The sequence below is a fragment of the Carassius gibelio genome, chromosome B2, assembly GCF_023724105.1.
Source record: "Carassius gibelio isolate Cgi1373 ecotype wild population from Czech Republic chromosome B2, carGib1.2-hapl.c, whole genome shotgun sequence".
Lineage (NCBI taxonomy): Eukaryota > Metazoa > Chordata > Actinopteri > Cypriniformes > Cyprinidae > Carassius > Carassius gibelio.
In genome coordinates this window covers 2,932,873-2,957,286 of record NC_068397.1, presented here as the reverse complement: position 1 = coordinate 2,957,286, position 24,414 = coordinate 2,932,873, and the positions used below count along the sequence as shown (strand labels likewise).

The following is a 24,414-nucleotide window of genomic DNA, read 5'->3' as shown; positions in this document are numbered from 1 at the left end:
TAAATGATTGTGCAATCGAGTATATTATATGAATTAAATGAGTTGTTTGGATAATAGGAGCAAAGATGCTGTCAATGTTGCCAAAATCTAATTTCGTATGTTTGATTAAATTACTTCTAGAGCGTAATAGATTTAAAACGTAAGTCAGCAAAGGAAACTTAAGGCCTAACCTTAACATTTAGATTCAAGGTGTTCAGGACCTCTGCTAGAAACCTTCAGTCGGAGGATGGTCCTGGTCCTCAAGATGTTTTAAGGTGCATGCACACATTTTTATTTCCACATAATCTGTCCTTTTGAAGCATCTGGGATTTACAAGGAATCTTTCCAAACTGTGGCCATTAATAATCTTTTATGCACAAAGCTATTTCTGATTAAAAAACTAAATCTTGCCAATTATACCAAGCAATTTAGTCAAATATGGAGAAATTGAGAACCTGTCAATCAATATGCTTGATCGGAAATAGATTTGTAATTAAAATGTATGATTATAAATGTGGCGTGTAGAACTCTATATTCATGATTTATGAATGTGTTTATTTGTTGAGTTGCATCTTTGAGAACGCTGCTGGTTCTGCAGAACTACCTGCGAAGCTGGAACCTTTCTTTGCGTTTTGTTCGTTATCATAGTGATGTTTTTTTAAAAACACATTAAAGGTGCTGTAGGGAACTTTTGTAAAAAAAATATTTTTTACATATTTATTAAACCTGTCTTTATATCCTGACAGTAGAATATGAGACAGATAATCTGTGAAAAAAAATCAAGCTCCTCCGGCTCCTCCCAGTGTCCTATTGCCATTTGCAGAAAGTCATGCGCTCCCGGTAAAAAACAACCAATCAGAGCTGCGGTCCGTAACTTTGTTTGTGTTCAAAATGTAGAAAAATGAACATAATAAGTGAGTACACCATGAATCCATTTTCCAAACCGTGTTTTTGGCTTGTCCTGAATCACTAGGGTGCACCTATAGTAAGTGTTTATATTCGGACTATTTTAGATTGCTTCGGGGATACCGCGGCGGAGTAACCCAGTACCTTTGTGATTCTTCATAGACATAAACAGAGAGAAGTAGTTCCGGCTACGATGTTCTTCCGCAAGACGCAAGCAGTTCTGTTTATTAACCGCTAGAACGTCAAAAGTTCCCTACTGCAGCTTTAATTGCAAACTGAGCTACATCACCACTGTAACGTGACCCAGATCGAGTGGGTTTTTTGTTTGTTTGAGCTAGTGATGCAGATGGATATGTGAGCTTCAGTTTTCTACATCCACCCACACACAGTGTATTTATCCAGCTGTTCTTCAGGTCAACTCACTGTTTCTGTATCAGCTGGCGTGACTTGATCTTCTAGATGGAAACTAGATGTGCTTATTCATAGATTTCCATTAAGACTTATGAGCTGGACTCAACTTACCTTAAAAGAAATGTTTGACAGATTATATTTTACAATATATATATATATATATATATAACTGCTTCAAAATTCATGTTTTTGGATGGATGTGTGCAGCTCAAATTGTACGACAAAACTTCACAGTATACAGTAGGTATTATTTTACTCATAAATTGGAAAACCCCATATGGAAATACCACTGCTTTATTTAGTAATACATGGAAGGAGAGCAATACACACTTCCCTCATGATACTCTCATATAGAAATGATAGCTATTTAAATAATTGCTTAATTTGTTAATGATTTCTTGATTCATTAGATTTTAAGTGTTTTTTTTTTAACTGACTGTAATCCAATGCAACTCTATGAACAGATTCAACGATCAAATCAATGAATTCAAAGATTTGTTTGCAGTAATTTACAGTAATTCCTCTCACTAAATGCAATGTATGGTTTCTCATTGCACTATTGTACTGTGAGATCTGTACTGTGGCGTAGTAACACATCGTTGCACTCAAAAGACAATGGGCCCTTTTTAACACTGATTCTTGTTTCACCAGAAAATACAATTCACCTTTCAACTCTTCACACAGTCTCTCTCTCTCTCTCTCTCTCTCTCTCTCTCTCTCTCTCTCCCTCTCTCTCTGTCTCTCTCTCATTGCTCTTTCCCTTGCTCTGTTGAAGACAGAGTTATGCATAACAAGGGCACACATTCCCAATCCCACATGCAGCGCAACTGTCCAAGTGCCTCAGTGATCTTTGTCTTTAAATAAAACAGCAAATGTTTTCTGAAGACATCATGATCAAGTAACAGTGCAAATATCACGCCATGATTGTCAGAACTTTGACAACTTCTGTATGCAGTTGTGTACCGTGAGCATGTTTACACACATACCATTTTTGCTGAAAACTACCAAAAATCTGTTTATTGCAATCCCATTTTACTGGTTTACATGCAAACCACTAAGCCATCATTGCAAGAAAGCTATTTTTTAAAGTTAGGTTATATCTCAGAGGTGATTTTAAAGCATGAGCATCAATGTATTCCATGCAAGTCTTCTGTTTATTGCTGTGTGTGTAATGTGAGGTTATTTAAACTCAAGAGAATATGTTCAATGCATTGTTGGATTATTAAAGATAATCTGTAAAGAACATGCATTGATTGTCAGAGTATTACTAAGTGTTTGCGAGGCTATTCTGGGTGGCATAGCAGATGCTATTTAAAACAGTTTCCCGTAACTCTCCCATACTCACAGATTGTGACACAAGGAACTGATTACTGAAGTCTAAACTGATGACATTAAAGTCACCATGAAATAAAAAATGTTTTCTACATTTTATTTTTTGTATGTCTATGTCATCTTTAATCAAAACAAAACCCACCCCGATTAAAATGAACCAAACAAAAAAAAACATGGTTAGTGTAGTTAAATCATGGTAACCACAAATTAACCATGTTTTTGTTATACAAAACATAGTGTAACCATGGTATTTGTAGTTAGGCTAGCAAGCTAACAAGCTAGCAAATTAAGTTACATAGTAGAAAGATGTTATCAACATGCTAATTCACGCTGCCACGGTGTTAAAACATGGTTGTAACGTCAAAATATGTTAGCAGTGTGTTAAATCATGTCAGAACATGATAAAACATATTTCAACATGGCAGCCATGTGTTTAATCACTGTAGCAACGTCTTATAACAATTCGAACAGCATGTTAGCAACATGTTAAAATATGCTAGCAATGTTAGAAACATGCTAGCAACGTTATAAATCATGTTAAAAACATGTTAGCAATACAATGACTCATCTTATGTTAAAACATGTTTTATTTAACATTTTACATGTTATTGTCTTTCTCTGACCTTCTCGGAGTAAAACCTTTGTCATCAAACTTTATTCATAGTTATAAAATATATGTATTTATATATAAACTGGAGTAAGCTGTTTTGAAGCGCTCTGTTTTGTTTAAAGCATCATATAGATGATTGTGACATGACTGGACTTAAACATATAGATATCCATATGATCAGATGCTTTCTGAACTGCTCTTTTCTCACCACCATCATCTTTATTGTGTGTTTGTTGTGTTTTGAGAGGGAAGCGTGCAGCACATATTTACTGTAAATATTCTTCCAAACACAGCTTCAGCGGCTAGTGTTGGGATGTTTGCTAACAGTAAACCTCTGCTCAGGTATTTCAAGCTTCTTTTACCCACAAACAAAGAATGAAAAGGAAGAAGTTTGTCGTGAGTTAGCAGTTAGCTCACAGAGTGTCCTCTGCACATCTCCACCAGTTCCTGTTATATCATGTGCGTCCTTCATTGCTCTTCCAAGGCCAACATCAGCCCAGCATGATCACACCACTGTTTTAAAGACAGAGCTGATTGGTCTGTTTCATCGCTTCGATAAAATGGAAATGTCATGCAGTGTGTGAGGTTATCTGAAAGGTTGTCCTGTGTGGTGTGGTGCTGCTAATGATGGCATCTGTGGTGTTTAGTTCACACCAAACTCATGCAAAAGTTTGTAATCAAGGGTTAATTTATGTTATGCATGCAATGTATGAATGGTTGAAGAACTTCCTGTTTTCACTTTATGTGACATTCACATAATGCCAAACATTCTTGTTAGAGTTTCACACACAACTGATGACACTATTGTGACATTTGTCATTTATTCCAAAAAATAAATAAACAAATACAATTTAATTTATTTTATTTAGCCAATTCTTTTCTAAAGACTAAATTAAAATATATATTTTAAGGAAACTCTGCTATAAAGTACACAGTCAAATTAAACGTATTGGTGTAATTATACTGTATATCATATTTATTAATTATATATTATATACACTAAAATAAGGTTCCATAACATTAGTTAATGAACTAACAATGAAAAATACTTGTAAAGCATTTATTAATCTTAGTTAATGTTGATTCCAACATTTATTAATTCATCTATTAATGTTATTTAATGGACCTAATTTATATTCAATGTTATCAGTTTAATATTATATTATATTATATTATATTATATTATATTATATTATATTATATTATATTAAAATGGGCTCCAGTGTGAATGTAAAGTGGACCAAGATTAAAACTAACAAAAAGAAAACCAAAAATAAAAATACTTTTAAAATCATATGTGATCATTTTATACAGCATTAAAAGTAAAATATTCAAATAAAACATAATAATGTGATAGGCTTACAATATAAGTCACAAACAAAATACAGCACACAATTGAATTATATGTGTAACAATTAATAATCAGCATAACGTTCATGATTGTGAGAAGTTCTGCATATCAGTTATTGAAGATCTAAACAAATAATCAGTAATTATTATAAAATAATAATAATAATGGTCTCGGTCAATCTATAAAATAGACTGTTAAGATTATGTTATTTGTCTTTAAGGTAGTCATTTTTTTAAGAGATTTATGTAAATGTATAATTATATAATTGTTATGATTTATAATTAGTTAGTATGCATAGCCTTTAGCATCACAAATTACAGAATATATTTCTGCCTCTCACACAATCAGGATTGCAAACGTTTGCAGAAACATTTGCTGGTGTTTGAAATGGTTTTGTGCTGACAGCTTGGTTTAATTTGTGTTAGATATCAGCTGCTAGCAGAAATAGGAAATGACCAGAGATAGACGTGAGCACAGAATGGTCAATTTTGGTCTCTGTGTCCTGATCTGGCTCTTATTATATAGTCATGAGTCGCTCGCTTTCATTACACACATGCACATGCTTTCTGTCACGTGTGTGTGTGTGTGTGTGTCTTGTTTCTTCTGCTTTCATTCCTGCTTTCATTTTGTTCGTTCCTTTGAACTATAAAGTAATAAATTCTGTTGGAGCGAGGGCTGTGTGTGTCTCACACTGCCGGTCTGTTGCTAGGCAGAAACTATGCGGCAGTCTTTGTCTCTCTGCCTTCAATTTTCTGACTTGCACTGATTCTCTTCTGCATGCTTTCCTTCTCCTCATTCACACAGCGGTGTGTAAGAAACACTCAAAGCATGCTTACCTTCATATGCATACATTACTGTATAGTATTATAAGGTCATCATTATTCCCTATTTGTTAAAAAACATCAAGTGCACATAAGAATTAACATGAGAATGTCTCAAAATGCTGTCTTCATTTATTAATTTCTGGCTTGTTTGTATTATGCATGAAACCTTTCTTTCTTTCCTACACAATAATCTGCCATTTATTTCAACACAAACTCTATTTTCTGGGTCACCCTGTCAATATATAGATTGTGTGATTATGTTGCTTTTCTTTAAACATTTTTATCATATGAGCATTATCCAGGATCGGTTGACCTCTTAGATTTGTGTGTCTTATATTGATGTGTTAACCTTCTCAAAACATGCATGCATTAAATAGATCATCTCTTTAGTATTTTAAACTTGCTTAACCAGTATTAAATCAAATATGAAGTGCTATTTTAAGTGGTTGAGTGTGTGCTGAATTAAACTAGAATCGGAGATGCATGATTTATTACAGTTCTGGACATACAGTATGAATTTTGTGTGTCTTAAAAAAAAAAAGTCCTAATTTTTAGATTTAAAACTTTGTGAATGTTCTAATTGTGTTTTCTCAGTCCCTAAAATTTAATATAATATAATGATAATATGCTCAAACTCTTGTAAGCAGTATTAGTGTGTTTGCCCGGTCAGGTTTTAGTCCTAGTTATAGAAGCGTATTCCTGATTGACTGATTATATAACGCTGAAAACTGCTGATGAGCTGTTTGTGTATGACTAGTTAATGTTTGTCAGGGAGGATGGCAGCTGACATCGATCTGAAAGCTGGACTGATACTGAAGCATGTGACTCGAGAGACGAAACAGATCGAAACGGGCTAGTTTCAGGGGAAACCTGGGAAACACACGTGCTCATTCAGAAACACTGATTAGAATACAATATAACAGTACTACTAGTAGATTACATTATGCTCCTTTAGAAAATGTGAGGTATAATTCATTGCTCCTAAGTTTTGTCTGTTTTATCTCTTTGTATGTCCTGCTCTGAAAGTGTTTGTTCAGCATAATAGATTGTGTGTGTGTGTGTGTGTGTGTGTGTGTGTGTGTGTGTGTGTGTGTGTGTGTGTGTGTGTGTGTGTGTGCTCTGATAGCATATTTTTACAGCTTAAAGTGTGGAGTTTGACTTGTAGAGTTGTAACAGCCAGTGGTTTTCAGATAGAAGGGGAAATAGTCTAAAGCATGATTTACGAGCATTTATGTGAACACTTACTGGGAAAAAAAACAAACTTTTTAGAAATATGATGTTCAGATGTCTCAAATATGATCATCAGGCTTTTGAGGAACGATTATTTATTCATCTCTCAGTCTCACACTTTATTGCATTGGATTATAAGTTTTGAAACTACTGAGCGCTGATCAAACTAAGCATTGAAATATCATCTTACTAAGACAAAATACTGATACTTATGTATGTATTCTGTTATAAAAGCGCATTAATTTACATTACAAGCCATCAGATTTTAAAATAAAATGGTTTGAATAGAAGTTAGTTGTTGGTTTTCCCCATCGAATGTGAGATCTTTATTCTCAGTGCAACAATGTGCATTTCCACAACATATGAACAAAAAATATTAATATAATGAATGTATGAATAACTCGTTGACTGATGAGAAATGTGAATAATAAGGCCTGTGTCTTTCTGTCCCGACAGTGGAACCTGGTGGGGGACTCTGCCTGGGTGGTACACATTGCCAAATTCTCCCTGTTGGTGGGCTCCATCTTTGGATACTTGGTGTTGGGAGTTCTGGCGGATTGGTGAGTCTATGTCTAAAAATGTCCCACGTTTCTGAATCAGTACGAACCATGTCACTGATCTGTAATTATTTGTGAACCGTGAGATGATTACTCTGTGGTCCCTCGGAGGAAACGCAGCGGTTTCATGAACCCAAGTGTGTATGTCAGGCCATAAATCCTCAAGAACCCTGCACAGATGTTTGCTAGTCCCTCTTATGAATCGTTTTCTGTGAATGTCTACGCTCGTGTGTAATCTGGAAAAGTCTTTTCAAAGATGGTATGGATCAAAACGTATGATCGACATTTTGTGTGTGTGTGTGTGTGTGTGCTGTCTCATGCATCTGTGCATGACGTGCGAGCAGTGAAATGCTCTTGAATATCAGAATGCTTGTTTTCTGCCAAATTGATGTAAACCCAGTGATCTTGCAACAGAGGGGACAGAACATCTGCTAGTCTGTTAGACCCGCTGTAATCAAACAGCAGTAACTCACAGGAAAGCACTCTTTCTTTGTTGTTTTTATTACTGACAATTTTCTTGCAAGTTTCTGAACTATAGTGAAATGAAAAGCAACTTTTTTGTGTGCAAAACTACATTTTATTTAAATTATTCTAATTATTTAGTGCATAAATAGAGTGTTCATGTTTTATATTAAACTTGATATCAAGAATTATTGAATTTCACTTCATGAGTTGCATCAGAAACATTTTTTATTAATTAATTAAACCTTTGAACCATAGTCAAATCAAATCTTAGTAGTCATGGAAATGCAAACTTTTCTGATTAACTAATTACTTTGATTAATTGCTTTGCATGGCAATTTTTTGTTGTTGAATCAAATTCATCTGTTCATTGGTAAAAGCTAGCCAAGTGCCAGAAATCAGGCCAGATGCTGACATCCCTGAACAAAACTACAAGGCAAAGGAAAATATGATCAGACTACATGACATAAGGTTCTCATTTAGTATGGACACGCATCATTCACTAACCATGAATCTGTGTGTGAAATCTGTGCACAAACCTTTCATATAGATGCAAAAACATCCAAGTCTTGTCTTAAATGAGTTTTTATTATCAGGCTCCTATGTTTAAGTTGAGCAATTTCACTTTAATGGCAAATAAAAGGAAATTAATAAGTTACTGAATGCCTAATATTTCCTATGATATTTTCATCAGAGGTTTTGCATCTAAAGTCTTCATAAATAAATCGAGAGATAGAGATCGAAACATACATACATGTATACCTTTCACACAAATCTAAAATATAAATACATAGCGTGGTTTTTCCAGAAGGATGAATAGCTGTAAAGGAAAAGAAAGCCATTATAATTTGGGAATGTTTTGAGTGTGTTTTCAGTAGGGATGCACCGAAATTTCGGCCACCGAAAATTTTCGGCCGAAAATGGCCTTTTCGGTTTTCGGCCGATAGACTTTTATCACCGAAACAACACGGCCGAAATGTTGTGATGACGCAAACAGAAACCGCGACCTGCACGTGCACCTGCATAGCAAAGACCACGAGCTCCGCGCGACATTCACTTAACACCAGTGAGAACATTCTCTCTCTTCGTATTCCTTTATTCGCAGCACTAAAGCGTCTCCTAACAAAGAGATTAAGACGGACCACGAAGTAAAAACAAAGAAAAGTACAGTCTTATAGATAGAGTCTGTTAGCACACGTCTCACTGAGATCTTGTCGGATCCTCTGCACTTCATCGCGAATGTGCTTGATCCGCGTTATAAAGACCATTACTTGGATGCGGAAATAAGGCAGCGCGCACGAGAAATGATCCAGGCCGCGCTGGATGCGGAGAACCGGCGTGGAGACGGAGAAGCGCCAAGCGCAGGAGACAGATCAGAGCGCAGAAAAAAAGACTGGTCTCTGCACCAGATGAGTGGCATGCATCATCGTTGTCTGATATGTTCAGTGGAATTCTGCAAGAAAGTGCCTCAAATAATAATAATACGTTGGCTATTTTGTTCTTATACACACACACAAACATATATACATACATAATATCAGATTGTAGCCATATTTATGCTAGATTTTCTGCTAGATTTCTGCTTTAATTTGATAAAAATGTTTATTTATGCCCTGGCCCTATTTAAATACACTCTCTCAAATATTTCTCAAATGTCAGGCAGATGACAAGCTCAACTGCTCAACAGCTAGATGGTTAACTGTCTAAAGTCCCCATCCCCAGAAGTGATAACAGTCTTGCCAACTGGAGAAGTAATGCACTTTCTAGTCCTACATAGAAAAATTTCAAATGCACTTCACCTAAATGCACTTTGTTTTTATGAGAGAACTGTTCATTTTAAAACCTTTCTGCAGGCCAGTAGGCCTGTACATTATTATTAAATATACACATGAGTGGGATAAATTTTTAGTTTGAATTTTATTTTATACTGTGCATTGTTGCAATGTGCTTAATAAATATTTACATCATTTGTAATTATGTATTTTTATGTTGTTTTTTTTATAAGTTATGTAATTGTAATTATCTTTGAAACTTTAATATTAATTTATGCAATTGCAATGTCTTAATTTTAGTAAAGTTAGTACACGGTCATAGCAATAAATGCAATGGTACTAATAATTGGCATAATTTATTTCGGTGTTTCGGTTTCGGTTTTCGGCCTTGGTTTTCTCTTTTTCGGTTTTCGGTTTCGGCCAAGAATTTTCATTTCGGTGCATCCCTAGTTTTCAGCATATTACTAACCTCGGTCACTATTTTATTTGTATTTTTTTGGTGAGAAGTTCTCTTATGCGTATGAATACAGAAAACCCTCTCAGTAATTACTGAACGTGTCCTATTGTTTGCGTCGAACACAATGTGTCTTGTGTGGTGAGGACAGTGGCTGCCAATCCTCAGCATCTGTCATGTTTCTAATATTACTGGACACTGTGCAGTTCATGACAATCTCAATCTATTTCAGTTTTCAAGCAATCATTCAGGACGTGTTGTTAAATGTCTCCTTTAGTGATCTGAAAAAGAAAAAAGGTTGACGCTTTAGAAAAACAAGTGACCTGTCACTTCAGGGACTTGTTGGATTGCTTTTGTACTATACACAATGCTACTGTGTTGATGTCACATTATAGTATTAACACACATGATATCATTTAAAAACCAGTTGAGAATTGGCTTTTTTGTGTTTTCTAACATTCAGGATTGGACGACACCCGGTTCTGATCCTGTCCGTCATCTTCATGTTAATCTTCGGCATGACGGTGGCCTTCTCCGTCAACGTCCCGATGTTCAGCACCCTGCGCTTCTTCGAGGGCTTCTGCTTGGCAGGAATCACGCTCTCGCTCTATGCTCTGAGTAAGTATAACGTCTGAGATCAGACCGCTTCATTAAGAGCTCTGGTCCAGAAGACATTTACATTCACTGAGGAATTATCCCTCATTCTTTGTGCAGCAAGCCCGTATAGTTTGTTTCAAGAGAACACATTCACTCATAAATTAGTTTTCATTGATTTCCCACATATATTTAAGTCACGAGTTGATGGGAAAGTCCGTGCTCTCTTTCCACGACTGTATTCCCAACCCAGCACTGATTTTGAATGATAATCAATCCAAACCGGGTCAAATCAACCCAGCCTCCTCACCCGACAGCCTCAACCCAGTGGACGCTTTGAGAAAATGATCCAACGTTATAGTGTAGGATTTGTGTCTCAGATGAATGTCTTGCGAGGTTAATTGTGGTCTCTCAACTCTATCGTACTCTCTTCATTCAGATGGATTACACACAGACTAGCAGTGACCTTCCACATGTTTAACAGTGAAGACATTTTCTGATGAGTGATAATCCTCTTTAGATGATGGCTCTTCTAGTAATAGGGTTTGCCAGCAATGCCTCACCTGACTGTCTGATGGCCTCGAATAGCTTGAACTCTATGTTGGAATTAACTTGCAATGGCTCATAGTCATTTTCTTGACCCCATCTACATTGAAAAGCTCTCCCCAAAATAGACCTGGCTTGGACTATTGGTGTGCATTAAATAAATAATTGTCTTATTTTATTATCACTAATGGTTCACCCAAAAATTTGAAAATTGTCTTAATTTACGTTCACCATTATGTCATTCCTAACCTGTATGTGTATCTTTCTTCTGTTGAACACAAAAGAAGATATTTGAAGAATCTTGGTAACAGAAGAGTTGACGGTAGCCATTGACTTCAATAGTATGGAAAAAACCAATGAAAAAAATGGCTACCGCCAACTCTTTGGTTACCAGCGTTCTTCAAAATGTAGTATAATAAAATACTTTGGGTGAGTAAAAGATGACAAAATTTCCATTTTGGGTAAACTATGCCAGCACAAATACTCATTTTGTTATTCATATTTTGTTAACTCCTAGTCAACTTGAAATATAAAGATGTATTAAATGAAATGCATCTACTGAAATATAATAGATTTAATTAATATATAATTTAGTTTATTTGTGTAAAAGGCATATTAATCATTTTATGATGCTTGTTCTATAATTGGAAGCATTTTGTGCACCAGTAATGTCAAAAGCTCAAGAAACCTGTGTGCAGTAAAGCAATGCAATGACTGTTTGCATGTGTTCTCTATCTTCCATGCTTATTTTAAATATCTTTTTGTATACATTTTTAAATATCATATAAAGATTTAGTCATAATTTATTACCCTCATGTCATTCAAAACTGAAAAATTACTTATTTGTTCTTCTGTGGAAAAAAAAGATGCATACAAAAAAAGTAAAGAAATAAAGGCTGCCCATTTCATACAACAAATAGGACAGGGTGCCAAAACTCCAAAAAGCACTATAAAGTATCATAGCATGACTCGTGCCTTAAACTTGAAGTCTTCTGCAGTCACATGATAAGTTGGTGATAAGCAGACCATAATCTGTTATTCACTGATAATCACCTTCCTCCAGTGCTCGTATATTGTTATTCAGACGTGGTGGGTGAAGAGAAGCCCCACCATTGGTTCTCACACTGGGGGCTGTTGCTATGCAAATTTCTTACTGACAACCCAAACCTGGACGAGATTAAATACTGGAGATACAGATGCAAGGCAGCTGTGGAGAGTAGATAAAAAACACAACTCGTAGCTTCTTCCTAAACCGTGTAAACACTGTTTAGTACTGCTGGAGAAAAAGATCCACTATATCATTCCCATTCATCTCAGTAGTGACCGTTTGTGATGTGCATGCTGCCATATTTGCACATGGTAAATTTTTAAGCCAACAATCTGAGCTGTAAATGCCGTGTGACTAATTAAATACACAAGGGATGACGACACAAGAATGCACACTTAACTAGAGACTGTCCTGAGATGTACAGTACTGTCAATATCACACATCATAAACGGCATGGAGTTATACACGAAGATTTCAAACTCTTTAAAGTATTTTTATTGTATTGAAATGAAGCTGAAATATGAGTGCAATCAGATTAAATTGTGTGGTGTTCATCAAACAGTCTGTCATTACAATAATGGTCTTCTAAATGAGGATGGATCGAAACCTTCTCTGTATTTGGTTTAGTCCATTAATATTTGAACACCTGTGATGTGAAGGCAGTGCAGGGTCATTTATCGATGTTGGCCGATAGATGGAAGGCATCTTCTGAATATCTGCTGTATATTAAGCAAGTGATCAAGTGCATTATGCAACTTTTAAGTGAGATGTCTGCAGTGAGACTGTAAGCCTTTGGTCTGACGTGTTTAATGAAGAGCGCATTTCAATTCATCGTTTCCTCTAAGAAACACATTTGCAAATTCGCTGCTTGTTGTGCAAGTACACAATATGTGTGGGACACTTCTCATCATCTGATAGGTTTGAGAGTAGTGTAACGTATTTATGGATATACTGTGAGATACACATCACTAGACAGGTTTCCATTCAAAGTTGCCAATTTAACTTGTGCACAAAATTGAGATATCGTATAAAAGATTAAACGGTGAATAACCACCGTTTCCATCCAAAGAGTCAAAGAGAACAAAATAGTCACACAGAAATACTTTGACAACAGACAGAATGACCATATCAACACTTCAGATGCTAGGAACGAGATCGGTCCTCTGGTTAGTCAGGTTTTGTCGTCCCACAAAACAGTGTCACATGTTGATCCACATGGAGGAATTTATTCGGCCAGTGAGTTTCCATCTCCCATACATTAACCCCGGTTTATGTCAAAAATGTTTTGAATGTAGTCAAGCTGGACAGATTAGGCCATGTGCGTACGTTCATTCTATGAATCACATCTAGGCATATTTGAGAGATGAACCTAAGATCAGTTTGGGATGGTTTCTGTGCAACATTTTAATTTTAATGAGGTCCCAGATCTGTGGACAGAAAGACAAGCTTAGGGGTTTTAAATCCTTTATTAGAGAGGATAAGTATAAATATAAAATGTAGTATCTAACAACTTTAGTTTGATGTAGTCAAAGATGACTTTTTGTTTATCACGTCTTTCTCCAGATAGATTGTGTGTTATCAGTTGCTCGCTGTCTTTTCTGTATTGTTGAGCTCATGAATATCAAGTCTGTATTTTCCCAAAGAGATTTAATCAAGATTTGATCAATCAAACATGGATGATGAACGGTGACCACTGGCCAATGGGATTACTGATTTTCGCATAAGTCCCACCCACTGCCAAAACAACCTGCTTGCAGAGGCTGCACCTTGGTCTTAAAGGGATAGTTCACCCAAAAATAAAAAATTGAAAACAAAAGAAGATATTGTGATGAATGTTGGTAACCAAACAGTTGATGGTAGCCCAGTGACTTAGCCATAGTCTGAGGGGAAAAAATAGTATGGAAGTCATGTTTGGTTTCCAGCATTTTGTGTTCAACAGAAGAAAGAAACTCCAGGTTTGGATCAAATTAAGGGTTTAGACAGATTTAGATTTTTTTATTCCACTTATTCCAGTTTACAGACTCCAGTCATAATGTTTCTAGAAATTATGCTGTTAATACCTTAATGACATTAAGAAGCATCATGCAATGCTTAACTGATCATTAGGAGCATGCCGCTTAAATGTTTGATTAATTTCATATTCATGAACACTTGAATATCATATTTGAATGTCCACTACTGATGTGTTAAACTGCATAATTATTGTTGTGGTGTTATGAATGTATTATGATGCATGATATCCCAGGATAACTTGGTCACAAACTTGATTATTCGGGTGTCAGAGACGACTGCTAGCTGTATTTCACACAGCAGTGTTACATTTCTCTCATCCTTGGAATCGTTAGCTAATGAGTGCATGTGCACAGAGCTTTCAATGTACATACAGTGTCCTAGTATTCATAATGAGATGCCCTAGATAACAGCTCAATGGCCAGGATCAGTGACTGTTTGAATAGCTGACGACAGTCTTTGTGGGATTAGATTAGCAAAGACAGATGCTCAAGAAATATTCATGTCTGTGCCTTTTGAAGACATGCAGATTTTCTATAGATTAACTCGCAGATTAAGTCACAAATCATGATCCAGTGGAAATGCCTTTTAGATACAGACCCACTGAACATACTCAGCTTTTCCTAATGATGTATAACGCTTTTGTAATTAAAGGGATAGTTCACCCAAAAAAAGAACAATTCCTGTTAATTTACTCACCCTCAGGCTGTCCTAAATGTAGGTGATTTTTTTTTTTATTCTTCAGTAAAGTAAAGAAGATTTTTAGCTGATACCATGCTTTATTTTATACCATCCCTTTGAGAGTAAAAAAAGCATATCAGGCAACACGAAATATTTAACCTGTGGATCCTGACAATACATCAAGGTCTTATGAAGTGAAACAATCAGTCTGTGCAAGAAACTGAACATCATAACATTATGCCAGTAGAAACAGGGAAGTTCTGTTTCTTTTCTGAAAACTTTTTTTTTTTTCTTTTTTTTTTTTCGGAAAGTTTGTTTCAATGAACCGATTCACCAGTTTGTTTACATAATCACACACCAATTATATTATTAAAGCACCCAATAATGACGAGAAACATGGATGTTTTGCATGTCTCAAGCATATAAAGTCTTCATCAGCTCATCTTTTTCCATAAACAGCGAGAAACCATAAAATCTTTAATTTCACCCCTTCAGTCAAATGTTTGGTTCATGCATGTGCATATCAGTTACTCCTTTAGTCCGAGTCGAACCGTTTCCTCAGCTCAGTGACCTTCGTTTGGCTCATTTTGGTGTGTACGTTTTGATCGAGTAACTTGTAGATGAACTGTTTCAGAAGATTCAGTCCGATTCAGTGAAATGATTCACCGGTTCGAAAGAATGATTCGTTTTTGTGAACCAGACCAGAATTGATTTCTACTCTCTTTCTTGCTTGCTTTCTTGTTTTGTTCTTTAGCTCTCAAATCTCTAGCTCTTTTGTAATCAGAGAAGAAGTGTTTTGTCTGCTGACTGGAGTAAAGTTCAGTGGTTGTGCTGAGATCGTGTTCTTCTGAGCTGCGTCAACAGCTGTTTATCTGTGACCTTTGACCCCGACCACCACATCTAACAGCACCTGCACTTCACCAGCAGGCTCTGCGGTTTTTCTCCTATTACTCTCTCGCGTTCCACACTGTTACAACATTATAAATCTGCTTATAGATGCCAACAGCTTCATTTATCACTCCATGCATTCCCTGGGAATCAGACTCGTGGCCCCGGCATTATTAGTGCCGTTCTCTACTCCTGTAAAATCTGTAACGCTCGTCTCATTCCATGACACAGTGGTCCTGGCATGGAATGCATCTGAATGTGTGACACACTGGCAGGAAGCCATGAGTGACTCATGTGACAGGGGAAGTTCATAATGTCAAACCTGAATCCTCACGGCGCCCTCTGCTGGAAGTCATCAGCTCAAAAACACAACTCTTGATATATCATCATGGTTTGGATTAAGGTTATCTGTATTCAGTAGTTTAATTAGAACAATGTCCTTGTTTAGCTAGTTAAGCTGTGGGAACATGCACGTGGGATTTGGATCAGATGGGTTAAGGCTTTGTGCCAAAACCTAGTCTTCATAGGCAGCATTTTAAGGGAGGATAGACGTGAAGGTTTTTTAAAAGCAAGAGAAAAGAGGTTTATCTAGGAGTTACAGTTCTGCTGACCAAGGCTTATTTGATCAGAAATACAACAAAACAGTAATATTGTGAAATATTATTACAATTTAGAATAACTATGTTTAAAAATGATTTTGCACACAGTACTCACAAAATGCACCTGGATGACCCTAACAGGGCTCTGTACGTTCATATCTTTCAGTTTTCTCTAGTGTGTAATCCAGGAAAGCAGTTTGATGAACATAATGAGAACGAAAGATTGACACGTCCTCTAAATGTTTGAAGACGTAGTTTTCGGGATGTCGTATTTTAACTTCTTCACCTTGAATTTGAACTTTGGAAAGGAATGTTACTGTTCTCGAGCCTGTTAATGATAATAGTCGCTTGTTGGGAATACTGTGGATTCTTGATTTACTAAAACAACTAAAATGGAAATAAGTTTAAAAGATGTAAAAAATAAAATAAAAATAAAAAAACAAATACATAAAAAAGGAATAAATAAAATAAAAACTAACAAAAAATGTAATTGTAATAATTATACTAAAGCAACACGGCTGTGGAAAAGTTATTTGATGTAAATGCACCACTTTTTCACTTTTAAATCTGTTTAATAGTTTAGATTTCAGATATTTAAGTTCTTTTTTTGTGACAATCATTGCAGCAGTTTTTCATGTTTCTATGATTCAAGCTCTTATTTTACATAACGTTATCTTTTGTTATGTGATTTCAAATAAAAAAAAAAATTCTTGATTTGAAAAAATATATGTATTAGTTGTTTGTTTCAGCTAGTGTTCTGAGTTGGGGTGTGCTCTTCATCATCTAGCTGAGAAACAGTGCTTTCCCGTCAGCTTCAGGACTGAGCTGTGTCTCTGAGCACAGAGCATGATTCAGTTCCTGTGGGAAGTGCTGCTCATTGATATTCTGGGCTTTTCTGAAGGATTGTGCAGTTACTGTGTTCACGCCGGAGTCCTGTCACCTTGGAAAGCTCAAACCCAAAGCGTTCACCCGTGTCAGAGCCTGCTGTCTGTCTGTTCTGTGGTTTTGCCATCATCTGATATTGCAGTGCTGGTCTGTCATTGAAGACCACCCGTGCTTCTGCATTATGAATACTAATGAGTCCCTGAATTAATTGCAGACAGATGACAGGCCGATGCCATGCATGCATTACATGTTGTTTAAGGTCCCCCACAAATGTGGCTTTGTTTCTATCTATGTCTTCTATCTATCTATGTTTTAGGATACTGCAGAAAAACGCTGAATGGAAATACAGATACTACAGCAGAAACACATTTAAATAACACTTTCCTTGATGTGCAACAAAAAAAAACATTTTTTTTTTACTTTGTCTCAACATGATTTATTATGTAGGAAAGTATATAGGTATTAGCGGCAACTTTCATTTTTATTGTTAATACTTTGCACCAGTTTTTAATGAAGTGTCAGTTTTTTATTCTCTTGAGCACATGGGATGGAAACAAAAAGTGTTTTATTTGCCAGTGTTTAATGCAGTGTTATAATGTTCCACACGTTATGGTGAAATATGGCATTTGCAATGTGCCTTAAAGGGACAGTTCACCTAAAAATGAAATTCTGTCATCATTTACTTGTCAACGTCTTTCTTTCTTATAGATATTTTAAAGAATGTTGGTAACAGAAGCTGATACTATTCAATATTTTATACATTTTTCCCGTACTATGAAAGTCAATGGCTAGCATCAACTGTCTTCAAAAGAAGAAAGAAACTCATACAGGTTTAAAACAAGTAAATGATGACCGTTTTCATTTTTTGGGTCATAAAATATACATGCACACACAATTTAGATCGCTTTTGCAAAAAGTCAGTGGTTTTACGTAGTGTGCTATACTATTTGCAGACAAATTATGGATATAGTTGATTATAATAATAATAACAATAGCATTTAATACATTGGCATCTTTTATTATTTCACTATTGCATTTTTAGATTTGACCAAAGCTGAGTTTAAATTCCCAACAGCCCTTCTCTTCAGAAAGCTCCCTGGGATTGTTGCAGTTATTGAGAGCCCTGGTATTAACCGGCTGTGTTCCTGTCTGCAGGGATAGAGCTGTGTCTGCCGGGATGCCGTTTCTCTATGACCATGGTGGCAAACTTCGTGGCGTTGGCGGGGCAGTTGCTCATGCCGGGACTGGCAGTCCTCTGTCGCGACTGGCAGATTCTGCAAGCAGTCGTGATCGCCCCTCTCTTACTCATGCTGTCCTACATCTGGTAAGCTACTGTGCCTTGGATGTTGTGTTTGACTGTTCCTAAAACCAAAGATGAGTTTACAGTGACTCTGAAATTGCAAGTGCACTCAAGACTTCAGCTGCTGAAAAAAAGACATTGCACGACTTTATTACTGCACAGATAATGCAGAACCACATTAACACATCAGAAGGATCATATATAATAAAAGTGTTTTTATAGTAGTCTTGCAACAGTTAAAACATAAATGCACAAAAATAGAACACCTCTAACAATAATAATCATACATTTCCATGCATTATTTCACTCAAAAACAGTGTTTTTTGGTACTGAGGCCATTGTAAAAATGCATTATTTACTATCAGGAACGATTATTATATTCTGTGCCCAAACTCGGGTTGCCATAATAATGCAAGTAATTTAACTAGTGACATGCTTTGTGTAAAATAAAACAGCTTTATAAAACCTCTAAAATGGCATATCGTCTCATGTAAGTATGCAAATGAACTTTAGTAGTAATGGTAGTAAAAAGTAGTAAATGGAATAAGATCAATGCTGTGACAAAATGCTATGTGAAATACTTTCACATCGAAACATGATCACGTTGTTTTACTAGGTGGTGTCTAGGTCATTCTTGCATTTGGTTATTAATGGGAACAGGTGAAGAACCACCTTCATGTCTTTCCTGTCAAACTACGATGTGTATATATATTTATTTATTTTTTAATTTTTATTATCCCATTCAATGTATTTTATAAAACAGAGAGTTCCGGTCCTTGATTCTGATTGGTTGAGCCACGTTCAAAGCTGTTGTAAATCTCTCTACAAACACACACCTTTGTTTACTTCTGTGTGTTGCTCGGCAACCACTTTGTTGGAACCACACCTGTTTCTGAGGAACTACATTGTTTGGTGGAAGAATACTTTGTTTGTCCCTCGAAGATGGCTTTGCTGTCGACATGGCTTTAAAAATATACAAACAATGTCAATGTATTTGTGTACTCTATGTGAAATTTCACAGTTTTCTAATTTACATAACAATTTTAATTACAAATTTTAATTTAATTAACAATTTTTAATAAAATTAAGATATTGTGATAGTAGAAGGATTTTGTCTTTATATGAGACTTGGAAAAACTACTGCAGATCAACAAATGTTCACTTTATTCTTTAAACGTTAAACTTTATTCTAATCGTGTAAGTATAAGATTTTAGCCTGATTACACAAGAGAAACTTCAGTATATTCTTCCTCTGGGTTCCAGGTCTTATGGGTTCTTCTGGTAATGAAAAATAAGAAGATATCACTGCAAAAGAAGCGCTTAAACTGAATATTTCCGTGTGAGATTCCTTTGTTGTGATGTCAAACCTCTCGTATTAATGACGCTGGTGATGATTAATGATGATGGAATGGGATATAAGTCATGAAAATAAACCCTAGTGTATTACTCACTTTAAATCTAGGTATGACCTAAGTGTTTTTACAAGGTGTCTTTTAGGTCGTACAAAATTTACACATGGATTTTTATTAAAAGGTGAAGAACCACCATCATCGTGCCTTTCTTTGTGAAACTAAAATGATTTTATCAGATTGTACTGTTTTTGATGTAAATAGACAACGGTTTTATTCAGCGGTGTGTCTGACTGATTTATTGTATCACCTGATTTTTGTCTCGTGTACATCTGAAATGTCTTTAATAACCTTTTGTTAATTGTAAACCTTGCATAGTTGATTCAAAGATCACCATGAAATAGCATTGAGGCTGGCATGGGGTTAAAAAGGGAATAAATACTGTTAATAAATAATTGTGTAAGTTGCTTTGTTTCGTTGTTTTAGTTCTTTATTTAGAAGTGTTTAGCAGAATTAGATTAGATTAGTCTCTGTAGTTTGATATGATGTTATCGTAATATAGTAAAGTATATCTGTTTCATTCGTCAGGATTTTCCCGGAGTCTCTGCGCTGGCTGCTTGCGACGCAGCAGTACAGTCGCTCCAAATGTATCATGGAGCGCGTCGCCAAGAAGAACAACATCAGCCTCGAGGAGGACGCAGAGGAGCTCATGACAGGTAACAAACACTCCACTTTTATCATGTGCAGAAATATGATTAGGTTTAGAGCTTACAGCTTTAATATAACAACCAGATGTTTTACATTTGAAACATTTGAAAGATGCATGCTGCAAATAACCATCGCAAAATGACATAAAACTATCACAACCAACCTCTCATTAAAAAAAACAATCTGTATAGAATTCATTCTCAGCAATGTAAACTAGATTTTTTACATCCTGAAAAATTTAATGGCTTCCCTTACCAGACTCAATTGCTCTTGTGTTTAATCCACACAAATGAGTGTGAGATACTGGCCATGTAAAGCCATGTTATGTTTGATTCATGCTTCGGTGATCATTGCTCATGATATGATGTATTATGAACAGTTACAATTAAATTACAGAACTCAAGAATGTGGAATATGAATTTGAAGAATACAGACTTCTTGTTAAAATCATTGAAGGCAATGTCATCCCTTTTGTTATCCCATAAACCTATTTTATTTTTGTGAAATGTTTGATAAAGCTGTCTGTTTTCAGAGCTAAACCAAGCCCTGTCAAAGCAACCCAAGAAGACATGCATTGTGAAGATGGTTGGCACAAGGAACCTGTGGAAGAATATAGTAGTGCTCTGCATCAACTCGTAAATATCTTCATATCATGCATAGGATGCTTATTAATCAAAAACATTCTGATGATTTTAAAGCACTAGTTCACCCCAAAATGTCAATTCTGCCATTTCCTCACCCTCATTTCCAAAACCAAAACATAGAAAATCCATTAATGTCATAAAGGCGTCATAAAATGAATGATTCCTTATGAACTAAATTGAATTAAAGACTTGTGAAGAGCTTTGCTTTCTTTTTCTTTCTTTCAGTTTTAATGAATATTAATCTTTAGTAAGGGAAAGAATTGTTACATATACTCAGATCCTCAAAATATTTGTGTGTGTGTGTGTTCGGGTCATTTTGGACCCGGGTATGCATGGGTGTACCATTACCTGTCAGAAATATGTTCTGTAAATCCATCTATAATGATCTTGTTAAAATGCTTTTTGTGTGTGTTGCTCAAGTTTAATTTGAAATTCAAAACTGTAAATTGTTTTCACATTCACTCATTAATGAGAAGTTGCTATTCAGACACAATACGGAATTATGACAAATGCAAAAAGATCTGGAATGCACTATAAGGGTTAATTCTTTTTTTGGGGTTTTAAAGACAACATCTTTGGGGGTTTTGGAAAGTCACGAGAGTGAGTCAAAGATGGCAGTATTTTCATTTTAGAATAAACTGTGCCTTTAACTCTGGGCGTCCAAAAACCCTGTTTGTCTCCGTCTTTCAGACTGACAGGTTATGGGATACACCACTGCTTTGCACGCAGTCTGACGGAAGACCAGCAGACCTCCATCTTCAATAATTTCTATATCAAGTACTACACCATGGGGGGCACTGCTGTGGCATCATGTGTGGCGCTCTGTCCTGCCGTGGGTCTGATGGGGCGGCGCGGGGGTCTCCTCGTGTTTATGATCATCACAGCCCTGGCCTCTCTCCTTCAGCTCGGCCTGCTAAACCGTGAGAGAACACACGAATCACAAACACCCAATCGAACAGAATCACTGTCACATCGTTTAATTGCTTCAACACATCTGAGTTTCTGTCGGAGGATCTGGCATGAGGCATGAAGCAGACTGTGTACAACAGGTTTCCCAGCAGAGTTTAGATAATGTTGATATTTAAGAGGCTTTAGAATTGTGTCTCTGGAGCACAAACGCAGTCTGAAGTCTCTGGGGTATATTTGTAGCAATAGCCAAAAATACATTGTATAGGTCAAAATTATAGATTTTTATTTTATGCCAAATGTCATTAGGATATTAAGTTCCATGAAGATATTTTGTACATTTCCTACCGTAAATATATAAAAACGTAATTTTTGATCAGTAATATGCATTGCTAAGAATTCATTCAGACAACTTTAAAGATGATTTTCTCAATATTTTAATTTTTTGCACCCTCAGATTGCAGATTTTCAAATAGTTGTATCTCAGACAAATATTGTCTTCCTAACAAACCAAACATCAATGAAAAAAACAAACAAATTGACCTTATCACTGGTTTTGTGGTCCAGGGTCACTAATGTTATACGAATATGATACAGTGGGATCTATAGGGTTAAGCAGCTCCTATCTGGTGTGCATGTAAACACTGTGAATGTATCACGACCTCAAAGGCTGATCATTGATGTTTGCATGCGGTGCACATTACTACAGCACTTGACCATCCTGAGAGGACACGTGACAGCATGTCTGTTCATACTACACGCATGCATTCCCAACATAGAACAAACCTTTTTAACGCTCACTAAGTACCTATAGTACCTACTGTACTCTGACGGGATGTGATTTTGGACACAAAATAATCTGACTGGTTTATGTATGTCCTGAGACGTGATTTTTGCTCCAGAATTGCTTCCCTGAAAAATTGCTCTCCAGTAATAAAATGCTGTTAAACCTGTTGTTAAACCACCAGACTTATGGTTAATAAATGACAGAAAAGCATGTTAATGATAAGGCTTCTCTGGATTTCATCCCTGATAATATGAAGAATACCGACTTCATATTTGTTTTTTTAAACACGCATGCATGTATTTCATTACTAGCCTTGAGCTGCAAACTACTTTAGTTTCTCATTTGTTGTTTGTTTTTTTCCCTCGACGTGATGCGTCCATGATGAATGAAGTGGTGGGGAAGTACAGCGCTCACCTGAATATAGGTAAAGTATAAACACTATGCTATCTATGCAATTTTCTCTTTATTGCTGTGTATAATAAAAAATACAATAATAATGTGTAAAACACTAGTGCTCTCAAAAACTTTCTCTTTGTGTGTGTGTGTGTGTTGTCTTTTTGCAAACATGAAATCAACCAATGCAATGAGTTTGGGTATATACTATATAAAATGAAACACTTTGGACCAGATGTACTGAGGCTATTAGTGACAGCAATCAGCAGTTTGTATTTATAGCGTTTATATTGTATGTAGCGTCCAACAGCAGTGCACAAGCTAGCGGTGCCATCTAGTGACTGTGCAGAACACCCTTAGCATCTTAGCCAGGGTCCACTCCGCATTCATGTGAATAAATATCTGTGTTTGTGAGTAAATGAAAAGGTGATACTCACGGGTTCGGCGATAACTGGCCATATGTTTCAGATCGAATCGCGGCACTGTGTTCATTTACACATGAGCGGCTCGTAATCCACTACTGTCCTGGAGTGGATCAGTTTGCTTCAGCTTCACACAAACTCTATAGTGTGTGCAAATGCTGTGAGTTTTGATCACGTAATGACACAGACCAGCTTCCCAAATTTGAGAATAGTTTATAAATCTGTTGTCAAAAAAAGAAAAGCTTTAAGATCTTAATATAAACTATAGAACCTTTACAAATTAAGAAATTAATTAGCGTTGTCATCATTATTACTACTTAATACTTTATTTTACAGTAAAATAGTATTATTCAGGTAGCACTTTATTTTACAGTCCTGTTCCTCATGGACAGGTAATTACAATAACTAGAAACTAACTCTTAACCTATAAACCTACACTATGTTTATAATTTAATAAAAATATTGAAATTATTACTGTTTTCGTTGCTGTTGTAGTCATTTTTAACCAAAAACAAATTAAGCAATGAAGAAGAAAAATAAATGCAAATTTAAAAGCAAATTGAATTTGATGGTGAGCAGTATTTGGGGGGGGTGGGGGGCTTCAGCCTTTTCTGTGAGGTTTCAAAGTACTTTATTTGAAAGTTACATTTAATTTTGTGAGCTTTTGCCAATTCGTGTGGGCTTGTGCAATGGACACAGACAATAATTTAAAATAAAAACATTAAACAAATAAAATTTCAAAAAACATCATTACATGAACATTTGG

At 35.9% G+C, this 24,414-nt stretch overlaps 1 protein-coding gene across 2 annotated transcripts in view; it reads left to right on the top strand.

Annotated features, from left to right (window-relative positions):
* slc22a23 (solute carrier family 22 member 23) overlaps positions 1-24,414 on the top strand; it is a 69,834-nt gene that overhangs the window by 39,614 nt on the left and 5,806 nt on the right. For both annotated transcript variants that reach the window (XM_052548584.1, XM_052548583.1), the window contains exons 2-8: positions 7,100-7,203; positions 10,352-10,506; positions 18,295-18,463; positions 20,377-20,504; positions 21,029-21,131; positions 21,831-22,060; positions 23,225-23,257. In XM_052548584.1, the coding sequence (XP_052404544.1) occupies positions 10,392-10,506; positions 18,295-18,463; positions 20,377-20,504; positions 21,029-21,131; positions 21,831-22,060; positions 23,225-23,257 (778 nt within the window). In that variant the 5' untranslated portion in view covers positions 7,100-7,203; positions 10,352-10,391. The remainder of the gene's footprint in view (positions 1-7,099; positions 7,204-10,351; positions 10,507-18,294; positions 18,464-20,376; positions 20,505-21,028; positions 21,132-21,830; positions 22,061-23,224; positions 23,258-24,414) is intronic.